Below are 22796 nucleotides of genomic sequence, written 5' to 3' on the forward strand. Positions count from 1 at the left end.
AAGAATCCCATTATATTTTTAACACTGTTAAGTGATAATGTGGAACGTCGTTACTGTGGAGCACTGTGAGCATGTGGCATTCACGTGGCTAAATGGCGCATGTGGGTACATGATATAAGATCAGGGAATTGATTGTGTCACTTCAGACTTAGGGGGCCCAGAAATAACTTGCAGCTCTTTTGTCGCCAGATTCAAACGTTTGCAGGACTTGGTTTGAGAAATATTTTATTTGGCAGTTCCATTGGGTAATGATTTTTTTTTCTTCCATTGGCATTTTTTGTGCCATTTTACACGCGTAAGTTGTGTTTGGAAGTCCTTGGTTGATAAAGGGTTGCTCTATCAACATGGGGTAAATATCACGGGTCGTACATTTGGAAGCGACAGCGGTAGACGGAGGTTCTGCAGGTGAGGATCGTCGTGTGGGGGGGGGTCTTCTGAGGTCCGCAGGCAATTAGTCGGCACGCGCTGTTTTGAGTCTGCGTCGCCTTTTGAAATTCAGATGTAGAGGCAAGCGTGACGGTCCGTGAGAGTGCTCGGCTTGTCACCCCGACACGTTACCTGTTCATGCATGAATTCAAAGGAACAACCCTGGAAAATAGCCTCCGGCAAATTGTTTGAGGAACAATTATGGTGGATGCGTGCTTCTGTGACCAGGAGCAATTATGGCTTTCAGGTCTCTGCCCTGAGAGGACAATTTTGTTTTATTGTGCTGTCACGTAGCATAATTTCACCCCGTTGTATACGACTGCAGTCGTGCGCCTGATGGTGAACATGATGCGTGGTTTTTGTCTCCGGTAGCACGATGTGTGCTTACCTAGTTCATTAGGCGGCTGTCACAAGTGGGTTCCGCTGTCAGCTTAAAATAGCATCTGCAGGTAAAAGTGACGAAGCTCGCGCTCATTATAAGCAAAGGACATGCTTGTTGTGTTTACAACGTTACCTATCACCTCCTGAGCTGCGACACTTGGGCTTTGTTGGGGGCCCTACGCATGCTTAAATAGTCAGGGGATGTATTTTATGTCCTGTGTAATCAAGCCTCAAAGCAGAAATAAAATAGCTGTCTGATTGTTTGAGTCACCTGTGATATCTAGGCTGAGCAATATAAAGATCTACCATTATTCATGGGAGTCTGACATGCTGGGACATTGCTCTTTTGATCGTTGTTTTATGCTCGCGAAGAGCCGTGGCACTTTATTTGATGTCTGCTTCACGCTTAATAATGCTCACATCCATTTATATTGTCCACGAAGACGTAGTTTGAATCCCTCTATACTCGCCTTTGTTCCTGTATGTCAGAAAAATGCTTACTAATTACACACGTTGGTACTATTTGCAGAGATCCTGGCCAGCGTTTGAATGCTACCTTTGCGATTTCACGCGCAATCACACTTATGAGCTCACACGAGCACTGTTCCCGTTGTGCTGCGCGTGTCTCTCGTGTGTGTTTTCGACCGCGAAGCCGACGACGGAGAGAGGCCGGGCCCCAGCGGAGTGCGGGCCACGCGTCCCAGCGTGGCGCCGGCCGAGAGCGCACACGCGGAACACGAGCGGCGGGCGGACAACGCTCCAACCGACGGCGGCCCGGACGACGTCGGCGGCGCCCTGGCACCGTTGGCGCTTTTGCCCCCGCCGAGGAGGGCGACCTCTCCACTCCGGCAGGACGAACCCGTGCAGGACGTCATCGACAGCTACGGCACGCTGTACCGGCAGGAGCGCGCCACGGGCAGCGATTCCCCACCGCCGCAGCCTTCCGCTGCAAGTGATGCAGGTCTGTAACGCCGCTGGCAGGTAGAATGTCGTGGGTTTACTCTGCAACACACCGGTGTGCTGAAGTCGTTAACTAATTGGCACGTTTTGTTTGCGTGACAAACCTGACGAATTGGCTGTGTCTGCCGGTGGCGGGTTTAACGACACATTTATGCTCACGCGATCTCAAAAAAACCCTTAATTTGGGATAATATTGGTCGCTAAAGCCGACGTGTTAAACAGCTATAACTGTGCTCCCCCCACTGAACAATGCCTCCTTGACGACTTTTAAAATCGTTTGTGCCCAGACTACTTGAAACTTTCACTTGGGGTCATTTGCCAGATACCCAGTTGTAATGTGCAGATCTAATGAAGCCACTGTGCCCAATGTGTTAACTTCGAAGGCAATTACTGTGCGTTCATAATTTCACCACCGTTCTGAACTGCCGACTGGCGTATCGCTCCTTTCAACCACGTAACCATCATTGAAATAGTTTTTCCTCTAGGTACTTTCATGAGCCCCCTGCGCCCCCCCCCCCTTCTCGTGGCATGGGACCCCTTGACCTTTTGGCCATCGTGTGATACCTGTGGAACCCAGGAGTGGAAACTGTTCCTTTTTGTACAATTAAGCACCACGTTCACTGCCACCTTAATTGGCAGCTCTTGTTTGCCCAACAGTTCTGCTCCGTCGCTGAACCATGGTTCGGCCTTTCCAAGTGCGTTTTTTGTGACACCCATAGTGCACCGTTGGAATGTGGCACTAAACATTGATTTGTGAAGTGATTTGATGCTTAGCCTGATGAAGACCACGCTATTATCAATGAAATTGCCATGTTTTACCATTGTTCAAATATACTTTAGATAGCGCCATGGAGAAATTAGAAAAACTATATTGAATACCTTTAACAATTGAACATTAGCAATGCTTGTTGACCACAGTGTACTTGTTTGCAATTAAAGCTTTCAATTCTACTTGTGTGCCATACAATCTGTCTTTTTGTTAGCCTAATATTTTGACAATCCTATCAGCGTACTTATTAATATCACCGTCTTAGTGTATCAAAAGGGTCTAGATGTGCTCTCAATGAAAAACGTGGTTTGACATGTTGATCGAGGAAAAAACCCCCATCTATTTTGTGTTTTGCTCATAGTTATCAGTGAAATGCAAACAAGACTAAATCCCTGTCTTCTCGAGTGTATTTTTAGCCACAACGTGAGTGTTTCCACTAAGTGTTTTTCAAAATGCTCCCGATAACGATTAGACCGTTTCTTTGGTTTTGCGAGACGTTTTGCTTTTGTGCTGCTCAAAAGGAAATCAATGTCCTTGCCATCAATATTAATAACGGTTTAAGCAGCCTCCATGAATCACCACCACTGGAGCCTCTTCTTGCATTCATGCAGGCGCGTACTTCAAGGCATCCTGTGTGGGTTTCCATGACAGCGTATTATTCGTACCCCATGAATTTTAATACAAAATACGAATTTATTGTTATTTAAAGGCGTTTTAAAGTAAACTCACTTTAATGCCCTGCTGTCACCGAGGTACAATAATGGGGATTTACGGCTCGCTGACACGCGTTGAGCATCCGCTCGTGTCTTCACGCAAGCGCAGCGTCGTGCACGCAGCAAGCCGAGTGAAACCCGGTTGTGTGTTTTTAGACCTTGCTCACAGAATGCGCCTCTTAATTAAGTTGGACTTCATGACCTCGGAGCCACCTCTAATCCCAGCTTACTTAACTGCACAAGAAACTCGGCCTGCAGCGGGAGAGGAAATCTTGTTCACGCGTAAAACAAAAATCTTCATAGCAGTCCTTGTGTGGCTTGGGTTGTAGAAGTGCTTTTTCCTGCTGTGTTGTGTTCCATTAACTGCGCAGACTTTAACAAAAGCAACGGCGCCTGGGTGTAGCCAACAGCAGCTTGACAATTTGGGTCAGCCGGTCAGCTTCGCAAAAGTTTAGGGCACATGAGAGGTGTGACTTTTCATTACCCACTTCGCAAGAGCTGTGTCGCTCTCTACCTCCCCCCATCGCCCCCCCCCCAATTCCCCGCTTCCCATCAGACTCCAGTGCTTGTGCCAGCGTGCTAGCCCAGAGCGCTGACATTGTGTATTGATGTGTCTGCTCTTTGTGGTACTTATTAAAAGGGAACCCGACACAGTTACAATGCAGTCAAGTTTGAATGAACATGCTTTTAAATTGCGGTCCGTGTACTTGTGTGACGAAACGAGTCCTTTTTTTATGAGAAGCCTGCGGATATGGAAGTAAGTAATGTTTTCTGAAATATTGTGGAGCGTTTTTTTTGTCGTAGTTTTAGCGGAATTTTTATTTCCGCTCGAGATACGTTGCTGAAATTTGATAAATAAAACTGAAAGTGACACGGACAATGTTATTTGTTTCTCTATCTAGAGATGAAGTGGTGAATGCTTATTGTCTTGTTTAATTAAATACGGCGAACAGAATGCAGTGGTTTCTTGCTTGGCTGTGAGTGTGGAGCTTACAAAAGGTTAGTGCTATTTCGGGAAAAGCCACAGTGTCCCATTAAAAAGGGTCACTGCATGCAGCTTAGCACCGTGGCCATCACGCAGCACAGGGGCACTCTGCGTGCTCGTCTCTAGCAAGCCGCTGTCGACCATTGCTTCGGCTCGTATTAAATGACACCTGCAATGCGCCATACCCACCTTTCTCAACTGCGTTCGTGCTTTTAATGATGCCGAGCAGCAGTCTCGAATGATACCGCACACTGCCTGGTGGTGCACGTAGAAAAACAGTGGAAATCAAGCCGGAAACCCATTAAGCCATTAATTAATTGAATTATGAAAGTAATGATTCAGCTGAGAGCTCATTATGGACCAAACATTTTACACATTTGTGGATGCTGCTTTACAATATTTTTTTCTCTCCCGTTTATTTTTAGGTTCGAGCACCGAGGGCATCCTGCGTGCAGCTGGGCAAGCGCTGGGCTCCGCTGGCCTCTCGGATTCCGTGTCGCAGACCGACTCCGATCACGGGACGATTGCGCCCCCCTCCGTGGCCGTCGGCTCCGGTCCCCCGTCGGACGCCGGCCTTGGTGCCGGCCGAGAGGACGCCACTGCGATATGCCACAGACTGACGGTGGGCGGCATGACGGCTGTGGTGACACGTGGCCGGGTCACCACCATGGCTTCCATGGGTGGCTTCGGTAACGAGATCGTGGTGAGCCACGTCATTAACGCGAGCTCCCAGACGAGCACGGGCGCCGACGGGGAGACGGTGGGCCACGTCGCTGCGATGCCGACCCCGCACGCCACAGACTTGCGTTCCGCCCTCGCTGCCGTTGCTGCCGCCGCACGGACCGACTCCGGTTCGTCCGTCGCGGCCGTTTTTGACGCGGATCCCCCAAGCAGTTTGTTAGCCGCGCTTCCAGCCAGCGCCGCCGGCGTGATTGAGACTCGTACTGATGCTGTAAGGGAAGCGGAAGCCTTTCACTCGATCGCTTTGCCCCAAAATGACACGGGGCTTCATTTTCCCATCACTGTGACAGAGACGGACAACTTGAGCCTGGCCGCCCTCGCTGCACAGTCCAGCAGCCAGCAGTCCGACGGTGCCTCGGTCGAAGCCCGGCTCATTCTTTCGTTGCGAGCAGACGAGGAGCCGTCCAGAGCGGAGAGCGTCGGCTCGGGAAGCCTGTACGATGCCCTCGCGTTGGGGATGGAGATGGGAAACCCTCCCAGCTCCCCCCCACCCTACCTCATCGCATCTTCCGAAGACGGATCGCCACAGGTGATCGGCCAGTCCACAAGCGACGACGACGATGACGACGACGACGAAGAAGAAAGGGAAGAGGCTGCGGCCGGCTCGTCCGTCGCTGTGGGCACGGACTCGGGCGAGAGATCCGGCTCGTTGCAGAGCAACAGGGTGCTGCTGGCGCTGACGCCGCAACCACCACCGGCCGCAGCTGCGACGTCCGAAGCAGGTTTCCGCGATCGACTTCCGCCGGATCTGCAGAGCAACTTCTCTCTCTCGGACGAGTGGCTGGGGTTCAGCGACGCGGACACGGCCGGCTCAGAGGCTGGCGGCGGCCAGGCGTCGCTCAGGGAGAGCCTGGGCTTCGTGCTCTCCTCGCTCGAACAGGAGTCTCCGGCCATAAACGTGGTGGACGCTGCGGGCACGGAGAGCGGCGATGACGACAATGACGATGACGACGACGACGACGACGATGGGCACGCGGATGATATAGACGGACACATCGAGGACATGTACTTCAGTCAGTATTCGGAATGGTGAGGCCTGAAAAGCCAGCTTCTCTTCCGGCAGGAATGCGAGGCTAACCAACGGCGCACCGCCCACCCAGACGTGCACAAGTAAAAATGGTGAAGCGATGTGATGTTGAGGTTGAATAAATGAATGTGGCGTCAAAGCGGAATTTTTTGATTCCGGCAATAGTTTCGAAAAATTGCGGGTTAAAGGGCATTCTGAAAACAAGTACATTTAAGGTCTCATTTCAAACAGAAACGCCGCTATGGACCTGTCTGACTGATGGTTTGTTGTGCCTCTCGCCTTGGCATATCCTAAGGCTGGTAGGGATGATTTCCTTACACAATACAACCAACACTGGTTTTGTTTTACTGACAATTTTTATTGTTTTTAGTTTGTGCTTTCACTGTGTTTCATTAGCAAACAGTATTGTATTGTCCATATTACGATACAGTGCAAATATAATTTAATGATGCGCAAAGTCTCTTCCATTTATTGACCGAAGCGAGGGCAGCAGCAAGTTCTGTGAATGTTACGTTTGCACTTCACTGCCACCTTGTCGCTCGATGCACCCGCGATGTACAAAGAGCCTTCGTCTTTCGCTGTTAATATTTAAAGGGGGTGAGAGGGAGGCATTTAATATTGCCCGTGTCAGCCACCGAACAGGTACATGCGCAAGCGTAGTGGCGCAAACGGTCAAATGCGTGTTTGTAATTTTGGAGCGCTCCCAAGCCCCCCCGCTCTGCTCCACTGCATCGACTGTTTCATATCTGCGAGTGTGTTTTTTGTTCTTTTCCACTAACCCATCAAAGTACAAACGTGAGTTGATTCAAGCCGGAGGAGATTCTTTTTACGGGTTGTGTGGCAACGTTCTCTCGTTGTGTTCATCAGAAAGGGTGGATCGTCGCTCTTGTGTTTGAGTCCATGATAGGGTTGAGCGAGGCCTTCATCCCCGCAGTGGGTAAATTATGGCCGATGCTGAATTTTCAACGTGGAAAAGTGCGCCACGTTTACTAATTTTTCAAATCGTTTTTGAAAGTTAATTTTATTACCGCCTACATGCAACAAATAATGTTTCTTGCACATGATACTTTCTGTAAGCATTACTCGTGGAAATTAATCGTCGTATACGTTTGGTTATCAAGTAAAGCGAGCTGGATGTTTGACCCTGGTTTCAGATGTAAACAAAACTCGAATGGCACTTGTTTACAGTACTTTGTGGTTACAGCATTACGTTTCAGTAGATTTGTGGTGGCTTGTGCGGTTTCACAAATGCAACGAATAAAACGCCGTTAAACTCAAAAGTTTTGTTCACGTTAACTTCCGTGACCGGCATGCGAATGCATGGCCCTATAGCTGGGTGTCGGGAGTTGACGGGTGTGCTGTGTCTGTGTGTCTTCACTCCCACGATCCACAAAAGCAATACATTTGAGGCTTTGTGAAACTTGATAGAATCGGGGCCCGTCAGTTATCTTATACTTGGCATCTTCCTGTTTTTATCACAGATTAAAAACCACTGCTGACCGATGCTCGGCTTTGAATGTTGTTGGCTGCATGTATAAGAGCATGGCCATATGCGGCGAGTGTGGTGGTTCAGCATGAACCACTACCCCACAAAATAATTGGTGAACCTCTTATCGATTACAAAGCATACAAATTCTTCAATTCCTGAATCGAATCTCGATCCAGACACATGCCAATTCATTGGATCTCTCGGGAGAGAGTGAGTGAATTATTGCAGGCCTTATCTTGGCTAAAGCAAGCTGTGGCTTTGGGACGTTACCTGTGAAAAATAAGCCAAAGCCTCTACATGACAGCATGATCACCTCAGACCAGTGCTTTCGACACATGGCAAGTTTACCATCAAATCGGTAGAGCTATCAGAACCCAGACGCTTGTTGTCAAGGTGAAGTTGGTTGAAATACCTTGGTTAAAATTGTAAAAAAAGAATGTGAATTCGCTCAAAATTAATCATATAAATGCACTTACCATGTGATACGTGAGGATTATACAAATCAAGAGAGACTTCTAACTGAAAGTTAACACGAGGCTTAAGTGTCTTACTCAAATGTTTTAAAGTGTGAATAACATCTTCCGATTGCCGCTTTGTTCATGGCAACGTTTTGACTGCGGCGGTCTTCACGATGAATGTTGGAAGCGTTTTTTTTTATCGGACCGTCATGCAAATCTGTTGTGGTCGTGACAGGTTCACTCACGGAATGAGTTGATTTGCACGCGATGCTTTTTGACGCGAAAGGTTGTACATTGAGTCTTGCATTTATCGTGTGCAGACTTCTTTATGAAACACCGGACCCTCAAGACTGTGGCACGTTCCACAGAAAGCACTTATGGCCTTTTGCTCACCGTTCTTTTTATATGTGCATTTCTACTGGACTTTAAAACGGAGAGGATACATTTCACATTTTGTGCGCGCGTAGAAAAAACAATATTCCACCGTGAAATGCAAAGGCTAATAACAGTGAAAGCGAGTGCAGTTCACTTTCAAACTTGCGTCACGATCTATGTGATGGTATCAAAGCAACGCTTCCTGTCTTTAAATCGGGCTGAAACAAATTGAAAAGCCGTTAAGTTCCACAAAATTGCAAAGTTACAATTATTCCTACGTCTATGTAATTTTTTTGCAATTGCTGTCATCTAAGATGAGCAACGACATTCAGCCAAGAAAGAATGACATTTCTCTTGTGCCTCACACAGGCCTACTTGTGCCATCGGGAGTGGACCAGACGGTCGTCTGTTTGAGGCACACAGAGGTTCAGGTGAAGGAGACGTAGGTGCATCATCATCATCACCAGCCATGTTCGATCCACTGCCACATGAAAGCCACCCCAAGCCACCACTATCTCGTACAATCCAGCGATGTTAGTAGTCTATTCTAGATTTGAAGCTTTCGTGACTGCAAGGATTCATACTCTTAGTTTTTTCGGTAAATGAAATGAAAGTAATTTTAATTAAATTTTTTTACCTACGTGACTTTACCGAAAAACTAAGAGTATGTTAGTTGTCCACTTGACTACTGCCCACGAGGTGATTTCATCATTTCATCTCCTCGGTGGGTGTCTGCCGGGACGCTTTCCACTCGTTGACTGCCTTCCATTGTTGATTGTTATTTATAACCGTCGGCCATCAACCCTTCTCCTGCCTGAGCCCATTTTTCGTTAGAGATTGTCAGAATCAGCAACACTCCTTAAAAATTACAAAAAAATTACTTTGTGCATAAGAACCCCAATGAACATGGCCAGGAGTGTGTTTAACTGTGCGATGCTCAGTTACACGAGGGGGTAAAAGAAATTAAATTAGTTTCGCATCACTGGTGTACTTTACATCAGAATATTTATACTGGAGGAATCCGATGAGCTATAAAGCTCTTGTTCACATGTCCAGTAGGGGTGGGTAAGAATGTAACAACAGTACTAAAACATAATAGTGCAAAGTAAGGGTAAAGAAATTACGCAAACACATGCAAATACAACTAAACTATCACCATCCTACCAGACAAAGCCCACATGGTCATGTAGTTATACTCGGGCTTAATTGTGGCCAAAGAAGTTGGGAAAACAACTTTCTTCGAGGCCGGTTGTTGATTTGGGGCCACCGTAGCTCAACTGCATCATAAATCCTGGAAATTTTCTTTCCATAATCACGTGTGATCGGCAAATCTTTGTTTTGTGGGTCCAAGGCAGCCCGCGGTGAGAGCCTCTGGCCCTGTTGTCTCACAAGAGGAACACAATCTTCGATAGGACAATAAGGGAGGCTTGACAAGTGGACGTGTTTAAAATTGTCCCTTAATAAAGACTGCCACGCTCGTAATGGAGGGGGGGGGGGGGAGTTCACATTATGCTTGTAGTCAGCTCGGCGAGACTAGAGTTATTTTTCAACACTTGAAATTACTGACTTGGGGAAAAAAGTCTGCTTTTTTCTCTCTCAGCAATGTATATTTGTGTCCCGGCATGCTTTGCACAAGTCTGGTAAAAAAAAATGTTTGTTTCTCTGAAAAAATTTGGCTCTGGATTTCGTTTATTCACCTGCAAATGTAAAACATTGGTTTTCCTAAATGTGAGTGCTAAGCTATGTACATAACGTCTAACAACCACCTGAGAGCTGGTTTTGTAATGTACATTGTGTACAAATTATGTATATGCAACATATATCACGATGGCTGTGTTTCGTTAACCCAATCGTTTTATGATTTGAATAAATGGCGCTGTACGACTGGCCGAAAAAGAGTGTTGGAATTGTTTTCTTTCATGATCGTTTTCTAATGCCTCTTTATCCCGGGAAGCCTCATCGGAGGCTCCTGTCTTTTTCAGGAGGGTCCAATCCCAATCGAGTCGTTTGCGGGCAATTTTAAATTGTTTGTCCTACGACGCTGTCAAACCCACAGCCTACTCTGGCAAATGACACCGCGAGATTTTCTAACGTCATGGACAGCGGAGTATTTTGTATGGCTAATGTAGCCGTGGTATTTAATCGGGGTGTGGCCGCCGAATTTGAATCTTGAACCTCTGCAACAAGCCGCAAATGTGCTACCGCCGAGCCTATGGTAGCTCAGCGGTCAACAAATTCAACTTTCAGATTCATTGTAGAGACATTTTTTCGATTTATTCACACGTCTTCAATGTTTTAAGCTTGGAAAATGTAAGCCACTTTCCCTCTTAAACAGCAGTGCGTACTATTTCAGACTGAAATGTTTACATTGATCTAATATAGTTTCCCTCAAATGGATACTGATAGTTTTTTCTTAAATTGTATTTTTAAAAGGCAAAAAAAGTTGGTCTTTTTTTGGCACGGAAATATCATTATTCGGCATGATCAATACGCTGGTAAATGAAGGCCTCACGCCATTTGCCGTCTCTCGTAGCCCAGCCCGGCGATGTAATAAGTATAACCAGTAAAAACAAAGTTTTTCACTATAAATCCTTTATATGCGTGGCGGCTAGAGTCCTCTCGTCCTCTGGCTTGAGATGGCTGCCACCTATGGGTCAGATGATTGCATTGCACCATTAAGCAATTGGTAATTAAATATAATATTTTTGTCCTAAAAAGTGTAAAATTTAGGAAAATTTTTTCACGAACATTAATTGTCACGCACAACGAGTCTGTGTGGAAAATGTCAGCTCGATTGGATCACGGGAAGTGGGTTAAAAAACGACCGAAAGATTTGCACGGTCCTAAGCAAGCAAGCGAACTTAATATAAAGGATTTAAAAATGCAACCTGCCACCTGCACGAGAGGTGATTTCGTCAGCGTGGAGCGATGGAGCAGACGTCCATTAAAGTTGCACTTTTTTCCCCTCATTTTAAAGGAGCGTCCCCTAATTTAGTAGATGTTCGTGCTTGACCATATTTCTGCGACTTTTCACCGAGCACAACTTTGTTGTGCGTATTTTTTTTATACTTCAAAAGCGTCATTATAATCCGGGCAATACGGTATTTCATGTGGGTGTATTTTGGTGGCATTTAGGGGTTAACCTATTCATTATATCACAAGAGTGGAGGAACGCGGGCATCCAAAGAACGCACCTCCTGGCTTTGACATTCCTCAAGGACGCTGGTGCAACCATCAATTGCATTAGAACATCAACAGGCCCGATGCGCAAACGTCTCCCCTTCATCAGTGCGATTGTGTGGCAATGCAACTCAAAAACTATGAATCCACGTCTAAACCCACTGTATTCTTGTGCCCTTTCGATGGAGAAATAGAAGAAATAAACTCTACGGACTCTCTCCTGAAGCCCTATTCGTGGCAAGCAGATCTCGACATTGGTATTGAGCTCCTGAACATATTGCCATCGGGAAGGACAGAATAGAAGGCCACAACACCAGGGCAAGGCGTTTGAAATACCCGTTTCAATTACCACAGCGACTTCCTCTCGCCAGCAGAGCTCAGATTTAATGCACCTTCCACACGCCTGCATTGCCACCTTGCTTTATTATTGTTTACCATGACAACAAATTTATATTATAAAAAGAGCTGTATGCCATGACATTTCATAATACCACGACCCAGGCACGGGCTCCCACCGACTGCTGCAACTCGACGTGTGACCCAGTCAATGCTTTTGCGAATGTTATGCAACAGCAGTTTGTGTGGCAACTCCGGGTTTAACGATGCGTCCGTTTATCGATTAAGAAAATTGCTTTTTTCCCCACTCGAGATGCGTATATAGAAAGCGTGCATGCTTTTTTATTCGTATACAAAGCTAAATGTGCAGCCGAGGCAATTGCTTGATGACATCACTGCTTGATGGAAGCGTTCTTCACAAGAAAGGAGCTCTGGAGAGCGACCCTAGGGAGGGTGTTTTGGCCTCTTCCATTGCTGGCCAGATATTGGGTTTCACGTGACCGCCCTAGCCACTAGAGGCCACTAAATTCACCGCATTGTAAAAAAAAACCCCACTAAGATTTAAAGCTTGAATCACGATTCGTTTATTGCGTTTTGGAGCCAGCTGACTGGGATTGGGCAAGGGCATGGGCCACTTTTCACCCAGGCAACCGGAGCGCACACGCGTCGATATTTCTTCACTCGTCGCAATAACGACAATGCCATATATTTAAGAACACAATTTATAAAGGAAAGAAAATATATACAGGTTATAACAATGATTTTAAAAAAAATTGCACCTTCAAATCTTGATCCTGAATTGCGACAATCAGCAGTCACAAGGGAAGGGGCGGGTGAATAATTCCACGTTCAGCTGCGTAAACAGTCTTCTTCTTTCATGCGGCTGCTGATGTAGATGCAGAGGAAGAACTACAATTTCACATTCAAGTGGTCAAGCCAGATAACCGCGTCAGGAGTAGCGAGCGAAGTGTTATCGCCGTGATGTCTTTCGGTGAAAAAGCATCTATAAGCGCCGGGAGGGGGGGGGGGGGGGTGGGGGGGCAGCACGTGTGGAGGTGGCCCAAAGACGGAAAGGAAGACAAAGGCGGCCGCGCCGAAGATGAGTTTGGCCCGCTCCTGCCCGAGGCAGGGGTTCCTCCGCGGGAGTTGTGATGACGTTTGCGCCACCGGGACATGGAGAGTCCGCAAACAGACTCCGGCTCCCGAGAAGGCAGAGTTGCTTCCTCGATCCTTGATTTACATGAGAATAGTCTCGCTGTCAAATTTGCCCGGCTGAACAAAGTTTCGCGGGCCACATTTTCTTAAACAATGCCCGGTGCCAAGTGTTTATCTTATCGCGCGCGCTGTGCAAAATAGGTGTGTGTGCGTGTGTGTGTATAAGAGGTTCGGAGAGCCGTGAGGCGCTGCAAGGATGGGTGGTGGTCGCGGGTTGCTGAGGAGATGGTCTGGCTCAATGGCCCGCAATCCCAAATCGCTCTAACTCCATGAAAAAATGTACCTGCAGCGCCACACCTATTGCCATCATTAGGGGAAAGAACAGTGATCCAATCTCAGACTCACAAATCCTTGAAAGATCTGGACAAAGTCCCATCGGTGAGCTCCTCTGGCAGGCAAGGCTGCGTTGGCTGGGTCATGTAGCCCGCATACCCAGCCACCGCATGCATAAACAGCTTTTGTTTGGCCGGATCGAAGGGGCTAAACGGGCACGTCACGGGCTAGAGAAGAGATGGAGTGATGTGGTACAGGAGGACGTGGAGCTGAGTGGATGTGCCGATGACTGGTACCAGCGGTGTCAAGATCGGCCTCTGTGGAGGAGGCTCGTGAAGGACGCTGCTGGGCAGTTGGAGGCAGTCGCCCTCCAACAATAGCGGAGGGCGGAGGAGCGACGCTTACAACAACGAACGGAGCGCCGGGTGGCTAAAGCACAGCAAGTTGGCACAGTAGGGGGCACAGGTGGTGCATCAGCCAGTCATCTCAGTCAGTCGACCCGTGACACCTGGGTCTGCCCCGTGTCCTCGTACCAGCGCGCGTTCGACACTTCACGTGGCCTCAACGTGCACATAGCCTGGCAAAAGCGTCGTGGTGATGTCACCGCCACTTTGTGGCGAATGGCGCTTGTTGTTGTTGTATAAGAATACGCACTGCATAGACTAGTTGCGTATGAATTACTTTCGAAAATAATAGCTTGAAAGGGAAAAAATCATTCACCAAAATGAAAGTGGTTAAGATGTCACCAAGTTCATTTGTTTCTCGTTTTAAAATGTATTGTTAGTCCAACGAATGTCATTTGTTATTGAGTAACCTCTTCAACATTAAAGTTAATATTGCCCAAAAGTACGGTAACAATATAAATAAAATAAAAACATGAAGGGGACAAAAAACGTCTGCATGTGTCTGTCTCTCCACATAATAGAAACATAAAGTATATCTTACACAACCCATCAGCCTCCTGCACAAACTATTTTTCACATCACTGTTCCTGCACAATCATTCAAGTGACCTTTTTTTGTTTTTACATTTACACAGTGGCTTGTGCTTTAAGAATGTGTGCATGGCTGCCACTATTTTTTCCCCATTAACGGTTTCGTGCTGAAATGTATTTAACCTCGTGCGAATATCTTTTGTAAACAACGTATCACCTTACCCTTCCCAACATGACCAACCATCGTGGGAATCATCGGAGACCCGGGTGCAGCCGTTGTAACACAACTCACGGAACCGTTTATTATTTTTTTTACACAGAAATCCAATACCTCAATCGTGAACCGACGCCGATATCATTCTCCGATTGAAAAATGTAGACAAAGCTGACTTGAAGAAGTCCAGACCCATTAGCCCTCCTATCGCATACGCATCAATTGTTCGCGACGATGATTGGGAACAGAATAATGAAACACCCCTTTTGTACCTAACCTCAATTGTGTTACGGTGACCAGCGTCAAGTATACGCAACGTGCCCCGCACGCAGAGAGGCATTTAGCGCGACGGGCTAAGTGGCAGGCATTAATAATAAAAAATAAAATACATTCTCCATTGACGGCCCCTCGACTTAATTATCCACATTGTGGAGTAATATTGACGTCGGGGTAATGACAGCGCTGCGTGTGCGCGCAAAGGGGCTCGCTCGGTGACAGTTTTCAGCGAGACGGCGAAATCGACCTGAAGTTGGGCCAACCGCACCGCTCGTCTTTAACGCCTTCGCAATCGCACTCAAGGTGTGCGGCCGGCCACGTTGTCCACGCCGGACTCATCGCAGCAGGCGTTTGAGCCACTGCCGCTCGCTCAGTCATTCGGCAAACGGCGCTCGGGGTCCACGCTCCTCGATCGCGGCAGAACGCGGACCGACACGCAAATCCGGCCGCGCTACCGGCGCCCGCGTGGGCCCTAAAACGTCATCGCCCATCCTAACCCCCCCCGTCTCTACCAGGCACCAGGGGGACAATTTCGAGGTTGGGAGGCAATTAAAGCCATGGGCGGTCATGTCAAGTGGGCCGAGTGGGCGGGGGGGGATTAATTGCGGGGGCAGAGCATATGAATTGCTTCCCCCTGTCCAAAAGTTGTGAAGATATCTAACCCGAGTGCCCCCTACCAGCAGTGCCTATTTTAAGGAATGTTTAGAAAAATGTGAACACGGACCGCAAGAGCTCTGCCGTGCATGCGTCATGCAAGTGTGAGGCGGCATAGCGTTACAGAGCAGTGCCCCGCGTTACGATATTTGCAACTTTGGATGCATAACTGCTACAGTCACCTTTCTTGTTTTCTTACGAACAAAGTATTTGAGCAGACAATATCTCTCCTTCGCACATCTGTCTCTCCGCATACAAAACAAAACCAGTCTCACGACGTTCTAGGAGTGCATCATTTCAATAGCATTAATTAAAATACGAGCCTGCTCTTGGACCGGTTTCGACATCCAGTGTCTCATCAGCATGTCTGGTGCGATGGACTCAGACGAGATCATGGTTACTTTGATTTTTTAATTGCTGACCGTTTGGATATTTCGCAGTGACCAAAGTCGACTGGACACCCACCACTGCGGTTGCCACTTACCGCCTGTAATTTAGGCCTTGTCTGTAATTTACAATTATAATGCACACCACCTTTGTCAATCCACTGCTGTATGAAGGGCTCCCAACGCCATATCGGTCATGGGGGTTTTATGGACCATCTTCACCACGCTGGTCAGTCCAGGTTAGTTTAAGGGGGCGGTTCACTACGCATGCAAATATCATCTGCCACCGATGTTACTTAACTCTGGCCGGGAATTGAACTCAGGAGACCAAATTCAGAGGGACAGCCGTCACAACCACTCAGTCCTCGGATTAGCACGGCTGGCTACGTACGGTGCAAAAGAAGTCCAACACATACATCCTACGACCCTATGATCCCTCCTACCTAACCCTTCACTACAAGGACATGTGCTTACTGTGCACTATACACTAATATACACGACTATACAAGGACATGTGATTGCCGTGCACTATACACTACTGTACATGTGCTTGCCGTGCTTGCTTTGTATGACAGTCACCTGCCACCACCAACACGTGTGCTTTGGAGACTTAATTGGTGCAAGAGACATTATTTCGAAGCCGTAAACAAGAAAAGATGAATAACCCCCCCCCCCCCCCCGGGTAATTATTGATCACAAGCTCACAGCGGTTTCCTGCTCACGACCATTGAGTCATTGATGATGTGTTGTTTGCTGTGGGCCTCATAATTACCTGCGTCCTTCATAGTCGTAATAGGCTTAGTCATGGCATGTGTGCCATATAAATATATGTTGCAGGATTTGTGGTGGCATGCGTGCCATATAAATGTACGTTGGGAGTTTCGGAAAGTGCCAATTTGTCTGTGAATAAATGCGTAAAAAAATTACAATGATTAGGCAGCGGTGCATTGTCTTCTGTACATGTCAATAAGAAAATATCTCGAGGTGGGCCAGCTGGTGGTTCAATGGTCAGAGCGGCTGAGCTGGCACTGTTGAGATCCTGGGTTCGAATCTAGTTTCTCAAGTGGAATGCATTTATAGTCTCAGCCCGGCCACCATTGCAAAATAAACCTCATCACGCAACATTTGGTTCTACACTTAATTTGGGTTGACGAGCTGAAATTCCGACTTTGACTCTCATGCGGTGAAGCTACCTTCATATGCAGTGAGTGCGAGGTGCTGCCCTCTCCTGTATGATTGGATCAGATCTCAGACGCAGTTCAGCAATATCCGTCTCCACGGGCCGTTCTCCAATAAGAAAGGGGCTGTACTGCTCTTTCAGAGATCCGAAATCGGTCTTCGTCTCGTGACAACATGACGCCAATGGCACAAACGTGGTAAAATGTGGGGTGGGCAGGGGGGGAATTACAACAAAGTATGATGTTATTTTTGCTTGGTTCCAATCGTCTCTGAATTCCCATCTGTCACTTTAAAGAGGAAACCTTTTCGAAAATTCACCCATAGCCCATGGATTCCTATGACCCATCGCCAATGAGCATATATTGAGGATATCTAAGATTAGATTTTATTTGACAGCACAAGGCCACTCCGCTGGTCAGAATAATTGTAGTAATCGTGTACTGTAAAGCATAATAAGCCAAAAGGCAATGCTGGAAGTCACTTTTTATTGAAGAATGAAGCTATTAAAAAAATGTCCATTTGTAGCAAAAATTCCGTTGATTTTCTCAGGTCAAAGAAAATCATGAAAATTCCCACTTTTCATGTCAGAAGAAGCATAATAAGCGAAAAATCAATGCAGGAATTAACTTTTAATGGAAAAAGAAAGCAAAAAAAAAGGCCATTTCCAGCGAAAAATTACTTAGATTAGTATGTGGATTTTTTCAGGTGAAAGCATAGTGAAAATTTTACATTTTTACTTCATGTACAGCATAATAGGCCAAAATGCCATGCAGGAATTAACTTTTCATTGAAAATGAAGCTATAAAAATGGGCATTTTTTCGCGAAAAATAAAAAAAAATTAGGTCACACTTTTTATGTTATATACAGCACTAGCTATTAATTCTAGATTTGAAGCTTTCGTGACTGCAATGATTCATATTCTTAGGTTTTTTGTCGGTATTACCCGGGACTTGGATTAACCACACCCGGCCGCCTTTGTCTCCCCAGTGGCGGATGTTCACACCACAACAGTTACTAGTTTGAGGCTGAGTCGACCTATGGGAGGCCAAGGACCGGTTCAAACAATCGTCACTGGTGGTACAGCATAATAAGCGACAAACCAATGCAGGAATTCACCTTTAATGGAAAAAGAAAGCAAAGAAATGGCGACTTTCAGCGAAAGAATTGTAATTTTCAGCGAAGACATAGGTTAGTATGTGGAATTTTCCATGATAAAAAGGGACATTTCACACTTTAGGTCAAATACAGCATAATAGGCCAAAATGCAACGGAGGAATCCACTCTTTATTGAAAAATGAAGCCATAAAAATTGGTATTTTTTTGCAAAAAACTTACGTGGGTTAGTCTGTCCATTTTTCCACGTGAACATTTTTATTTTATTTTTACAGTTTTTACGTCATATACAGCATAATAAGCGAAAACCCAATGCAGGAATTCACATTTCATTGAAAAATGAAGCTATAAAAAATGGGCCATTTTCAGCAAAAAATTACATAGGTTAGTATGTCGATTTTTCCACGTGAACATTTTTTTTTAACTCACACTTTTTATGTTATATACAGCATAATAGGCCAAAATGCAATGCAGGAATCCACTTTTGATTGAAAAATAAAGCTATAAAAAATGTTAATTTTTGCGAAAAATTACATAGGTATGTCGATTTTTGCACGTTCATTTTTTTTCAAACTCACACTTTTTACGTCAAATGAAACATTATAGGCTAAAATGTAATGCAGGAATTGTACTTTAATTGAAAAATGAAGCTCAAAAAAATTGGCCATTTAATGCCAAAAATGTCAATAACGATTTTTCTACGTGAAAAAAGTGTGAAAAGTCACACTTTTTATGTTATATACAGCATAATAGGCCCAAATGCAATGCAGGAATTTACTTTTCATTGAAAATAAGACTATAAGAATGTAATTTTTTTGGGAAAAATTACAAGGGTTAGTATGTCGATTATTCCATTGAAAAAATTGCGAAGTTTCACACTTTTCATGTCATGTACAGCATAATAAGCGACAAACCAATGCAGGAATTCACCTTTAATGGAAAAATAAAGCAAAGAAATTGCGATTTTCAGCGAAAGAATTGTAATTTTCAGCGAAAACATAGGTTAGTATGTGGAATTTTCTATGATAACAAATAGGGACATTTCACACTTTAGGTCAAATACAGCACAATAGGCCAAAATGCAACGGAGGAATCCACTCTTTATTGAAAAATAAAGCCATGAAATTGGTATTTTTTTGCAAAAAACTTACATGGGTTAGTCTGTCCATTTTTCCACGTGAACATTTTAATTTTATTTTTACAGTTTTTACGTCATATACAGCATAATAAGCGAAAACCCAATGCAGGAATTCACATTTCATTGAAAAATGAAGCTATAAAAAATGGGCCATTTTCAGCAAAAAACGACATAGGTTAGTATGTCGATTTTTCCACGTGAACATTTTTTTTAACTCACACATTTTATGTTATATACAGCATAATAGGCCAAAATGCAATGCAGGAATCCACTTTTCATTGGTAAATAAAGCTATAAAAAATGTTAATTTTTGCGAAAAATTACGTAAGTATGTCGATTTTTGCACGTTCATTTTTTTTTCAAACTTACACTTTTTACGTCAAATGAAACATTATAGGCTAAAATGTAATGAAGGAATTACACTTTAATTGAAAAATGAAGCTATAAAAAAGGGGCCATTTTCAGCAAAAAATGACATAGGTTAGTATGTCGATTTTTCTACGTGAACATTTTTTTTAAACTCACACTTTTTTATGTTATATACAGCATAATAGGCAAAGATGCAATGCAGGAATCCACTTTTGATTGAAAAATAAAGCTATAAAAAATAGTAATTTTTGCGAAAAATTACATAGGTATGTCGATTTTTGCACGTAATTTTTTGCTTTCAAACTCACACTTTCTACGTCATATAAAACATTATAGGCTAAAATGTAATGCAGGAATTACACTTGAATTGAAAAATAAAGCTATGAAAAATTGTCCATTTAATGCCAATAATGTCAATAACGATTTTTCTACGTGAAAAAATTGTGAAAAGTCACACTTTTTATGTTATATACAGCATAATTGGCCAAAATGCAATACAGGAATTTACTTTTCATTGAAAATAAGACTATAAAAATGTAAAACATTTTAGCGAAAAATTACAAGGGTTAGTATGTCGATTATGCCATGGAAAAAATTTGCGAAGTTACACACTTTTCATGTCATGTACAGCATAATAAGCGACAAACCAATGCAGGAATTCACCTTTAATGGAAAAATAAAGCAAAGAAATGGCGATTTTCAGCGAAAGAATTGTAATTTTCAGCCAAAACATAGATTAGTATGTGGAATTTTCCATGATAAAAAATAAGGACATTTCACACTTTAGGTCAAATACAGCACAATAGGCCAAAATGCAACGGAGGAATCCACTCTTTATTGAAAAATTTAATCCATAAAATTGGTATTTTTTTGCAAAAAACTTACATGGGTTAGTCTGTCCATTTTTCCACGTAAACATTTTTATTTAATTTTTACAGTTTTTACGTCATATACAGCATAATAAGCGAAAACCCAATGCAGGAATTCACATTTCATTGAAAAATAAAGCTATAAAAAATGGGCCATTTTCAGCAAAAAATGACATAGGTTAGTATGTCGATTTTTCGACGTGAACATTTTTTTTTACTCACACTTTTTATGTTATATACAGCATAATAGGCCAAAATGCAATGCAGGAATCCACTTTTCATTGAAAATAAAGCTATAACAAGTAAACCCGTAAAAACTAAGTTTTTCACTATAAATCCTTTATATGCGTGGCGGCTAGAGTCTTCTCGTCCTCTGGCTTGAGATGGCTGCCACCTATGGGTCAGATGATTGTCTACCAGTATTAAGCAATTGGTAATTAAATATTTAATTTGTTTTCCCTAAATAGTGTAAAATTTTGGGAATTTTTTTCACGAAAATTAATTGTCACACACAACGAGTCTGTGTGGAAAATGTCAGCTCGATTGAATCACGGGAAGTGGGTTAAAAAACGAGCGAAAGATTTGCACGGTCCTAAGCAAGCAAGTGAACTTAATATAAAGGATTTAAAAATATATTCGCCTGTGGAGGACGCAGGGATCGATCCCGCGACCTTTGGCATGGGAAGCGAGGGCGCTACCAACTGCGCTACTCCGCCACGGCCTGTGGAGGGGTTACGCTCTGGGCTCTTATACTGTGAATGAGTTCTATTTGAATATATGTAAAATAAAAAAAATTTGCCTAAAAGTGTAACATTTTTGGAATTTTTTTTTCACGAACAGTAATTGTCTCGCACAACGAGTCTGTGTGGAAAATGTCAGCTCGATTGGATCACGGGAAGTGGGTTTTAAAAACGACCGAAAGATTTGCACGGTCGTAAGCAAGCAAGCAAGCACGCAAGCAAGCACGCAAGCAAGCAAGCAAGCGAACTTAATATAAACGATTTAAAAATAGTAATTTTTGCGAAAAATTACAGAGGTATGTCAATTTTTCCACGTTCATTTTTTTTTCAAACTCACACTTTTTACATCATATACAACATTATAGGCTAAAATGTAATGCAGGAATTACACTTTAATTGAAAAATAAAGCTATAAAAAATTGGCCATTTAATGCCAAAAATGTCAATGCCGATTTTTCTAGATAAAAGAATTGGGAAAAGTCACACTTTTTATGTTATATGCAGCATAATAGGCCAAAATGCAATGCAGGAATTTACTTTTCATTGAAAATAAGACTATAAAAATGTAATTTCTTAGGGAAAAATTACAAGGGTTAGTATGTCGATTATTCCATTGAAAAAAATTGCGAAGTTTCACACTTTTCATGTCATGTACAGCATAATAAGCGACAAACCAATGCAGGAATTCACCTTTAATAGCAAAATAAAGCAAAGAAATGGCGATGTTCAGTGCAAGAATTGTAATTTTCAGCGAAAACATAGGTTAGTATGTGGAATTTTCCATGATAAAAAATAGGAACACTTTAGGTCAAATACAGCATAATAGGTCAAAATGCAACGGAGGAATCCACTTTTTATTGAAAAATAAAGCAATAAAATTGGTATATTTTTTGCAAAAAACTTACGTGGGTTAGTCTGTCCTTTTTTCCACGTGAACATTTTTATTTTATTTTTACAGTTTTTACGTCATATACAGCATAATAAGCGAAAACCCAATGCAGGAATTCACATTTCATTGAAAAATGAAGCTATAAAAAATGGGCTATTTTCAGCAAAAAATGACATAGGTTAGTATGTCGATTTTTCCACGTGAACATTTTTTTTTAACTCACACATTTTATGTTATATACAGCATAATAGGCCAAAATGCAATGCAGGAATCCACTTTTCATTGATAAATAAAGCTATAAAAAATGTTAATTTTTGCGAAAAATTACATAAGTATGTCGATTTTTGCACGTTCATTTTTTTTTTCAAACTCACACTTTTTACGTCAAATGAAACATAGGCTAAAATGTAATGCAGGAATTACACTTAATTGAAAAATGAAGCAATAAAAAAGGGGCCATTTTCAGCAAAAAATGACATAGGTTAGTATGTCGATTTTTCTACGTGAACACTTTTTTTAAACTCACACTTTTTATGTTATATACAGCATAATAGACCAAAATGCAATGCATGAATCCACTTTTCATTGAAAAATAAAGCTATAAAAAATAGTACTTTTTGCGAAAAATTACATAGGTATGTCGATTTTTGCACGTAATTTTTTGCTTTCAAACTCACACTTTTTACGTCATATAAAACATTATAGG

The 22796-nt window shown here is 43.7% G+C and overlaps 1 protein-coding gene across 5 annotated transcripts in view; it reads left to right on the forward strand.

Annotated features, from left to right (window-relative positions):
- The window catches only part of AMBRA1 (autophagy and beclin 1 regulator 1), a 103399-nt gene extending 93177 nt beyond the window's left edge, over positions 1-10222 (forward strand). For 3 of the 5 annotated variants that reach the window (XM_078597097.1, XM_078597098.1, XM_078597099.1), the window contains 2 exons: positions 1460-1768; positions 4660-10222. In XM_078597097.1, the coding sequence (XP_078453223.1) occupies positions 1460-1768; positions 4660-6008 (1658 nt within the window). In that variant the 3' untranslated portion in view covers positions 6009-10222. The remainder of the gene's footprint in view (positions 1-1459; positions 1769-4659) is intronic. The other 2 variants (XM_078597100.1, XM_078597101.1) reach the window with 2 other exon arrangements.
- The last annotated feature ends 12574 nt before the right edge of the window (positions 10223-22796 follow it).

The sequence above is a fragment of the Lampetra planeri genome, chromosome 8 (genome assembly GCF_965212315.1).
Source record: "Lampetra planeri chromosome 8, kcLamPlan1.2.h2, whole genome shotgun sequence".
NCBI classification, from domain to species: domain Eukaryota; kingdom Metazoa; phylum Chordata; class Hyperoartia; order Petromyzontiformes; family Petromyzontidae; genus Lampetra; species Lampetra planeri.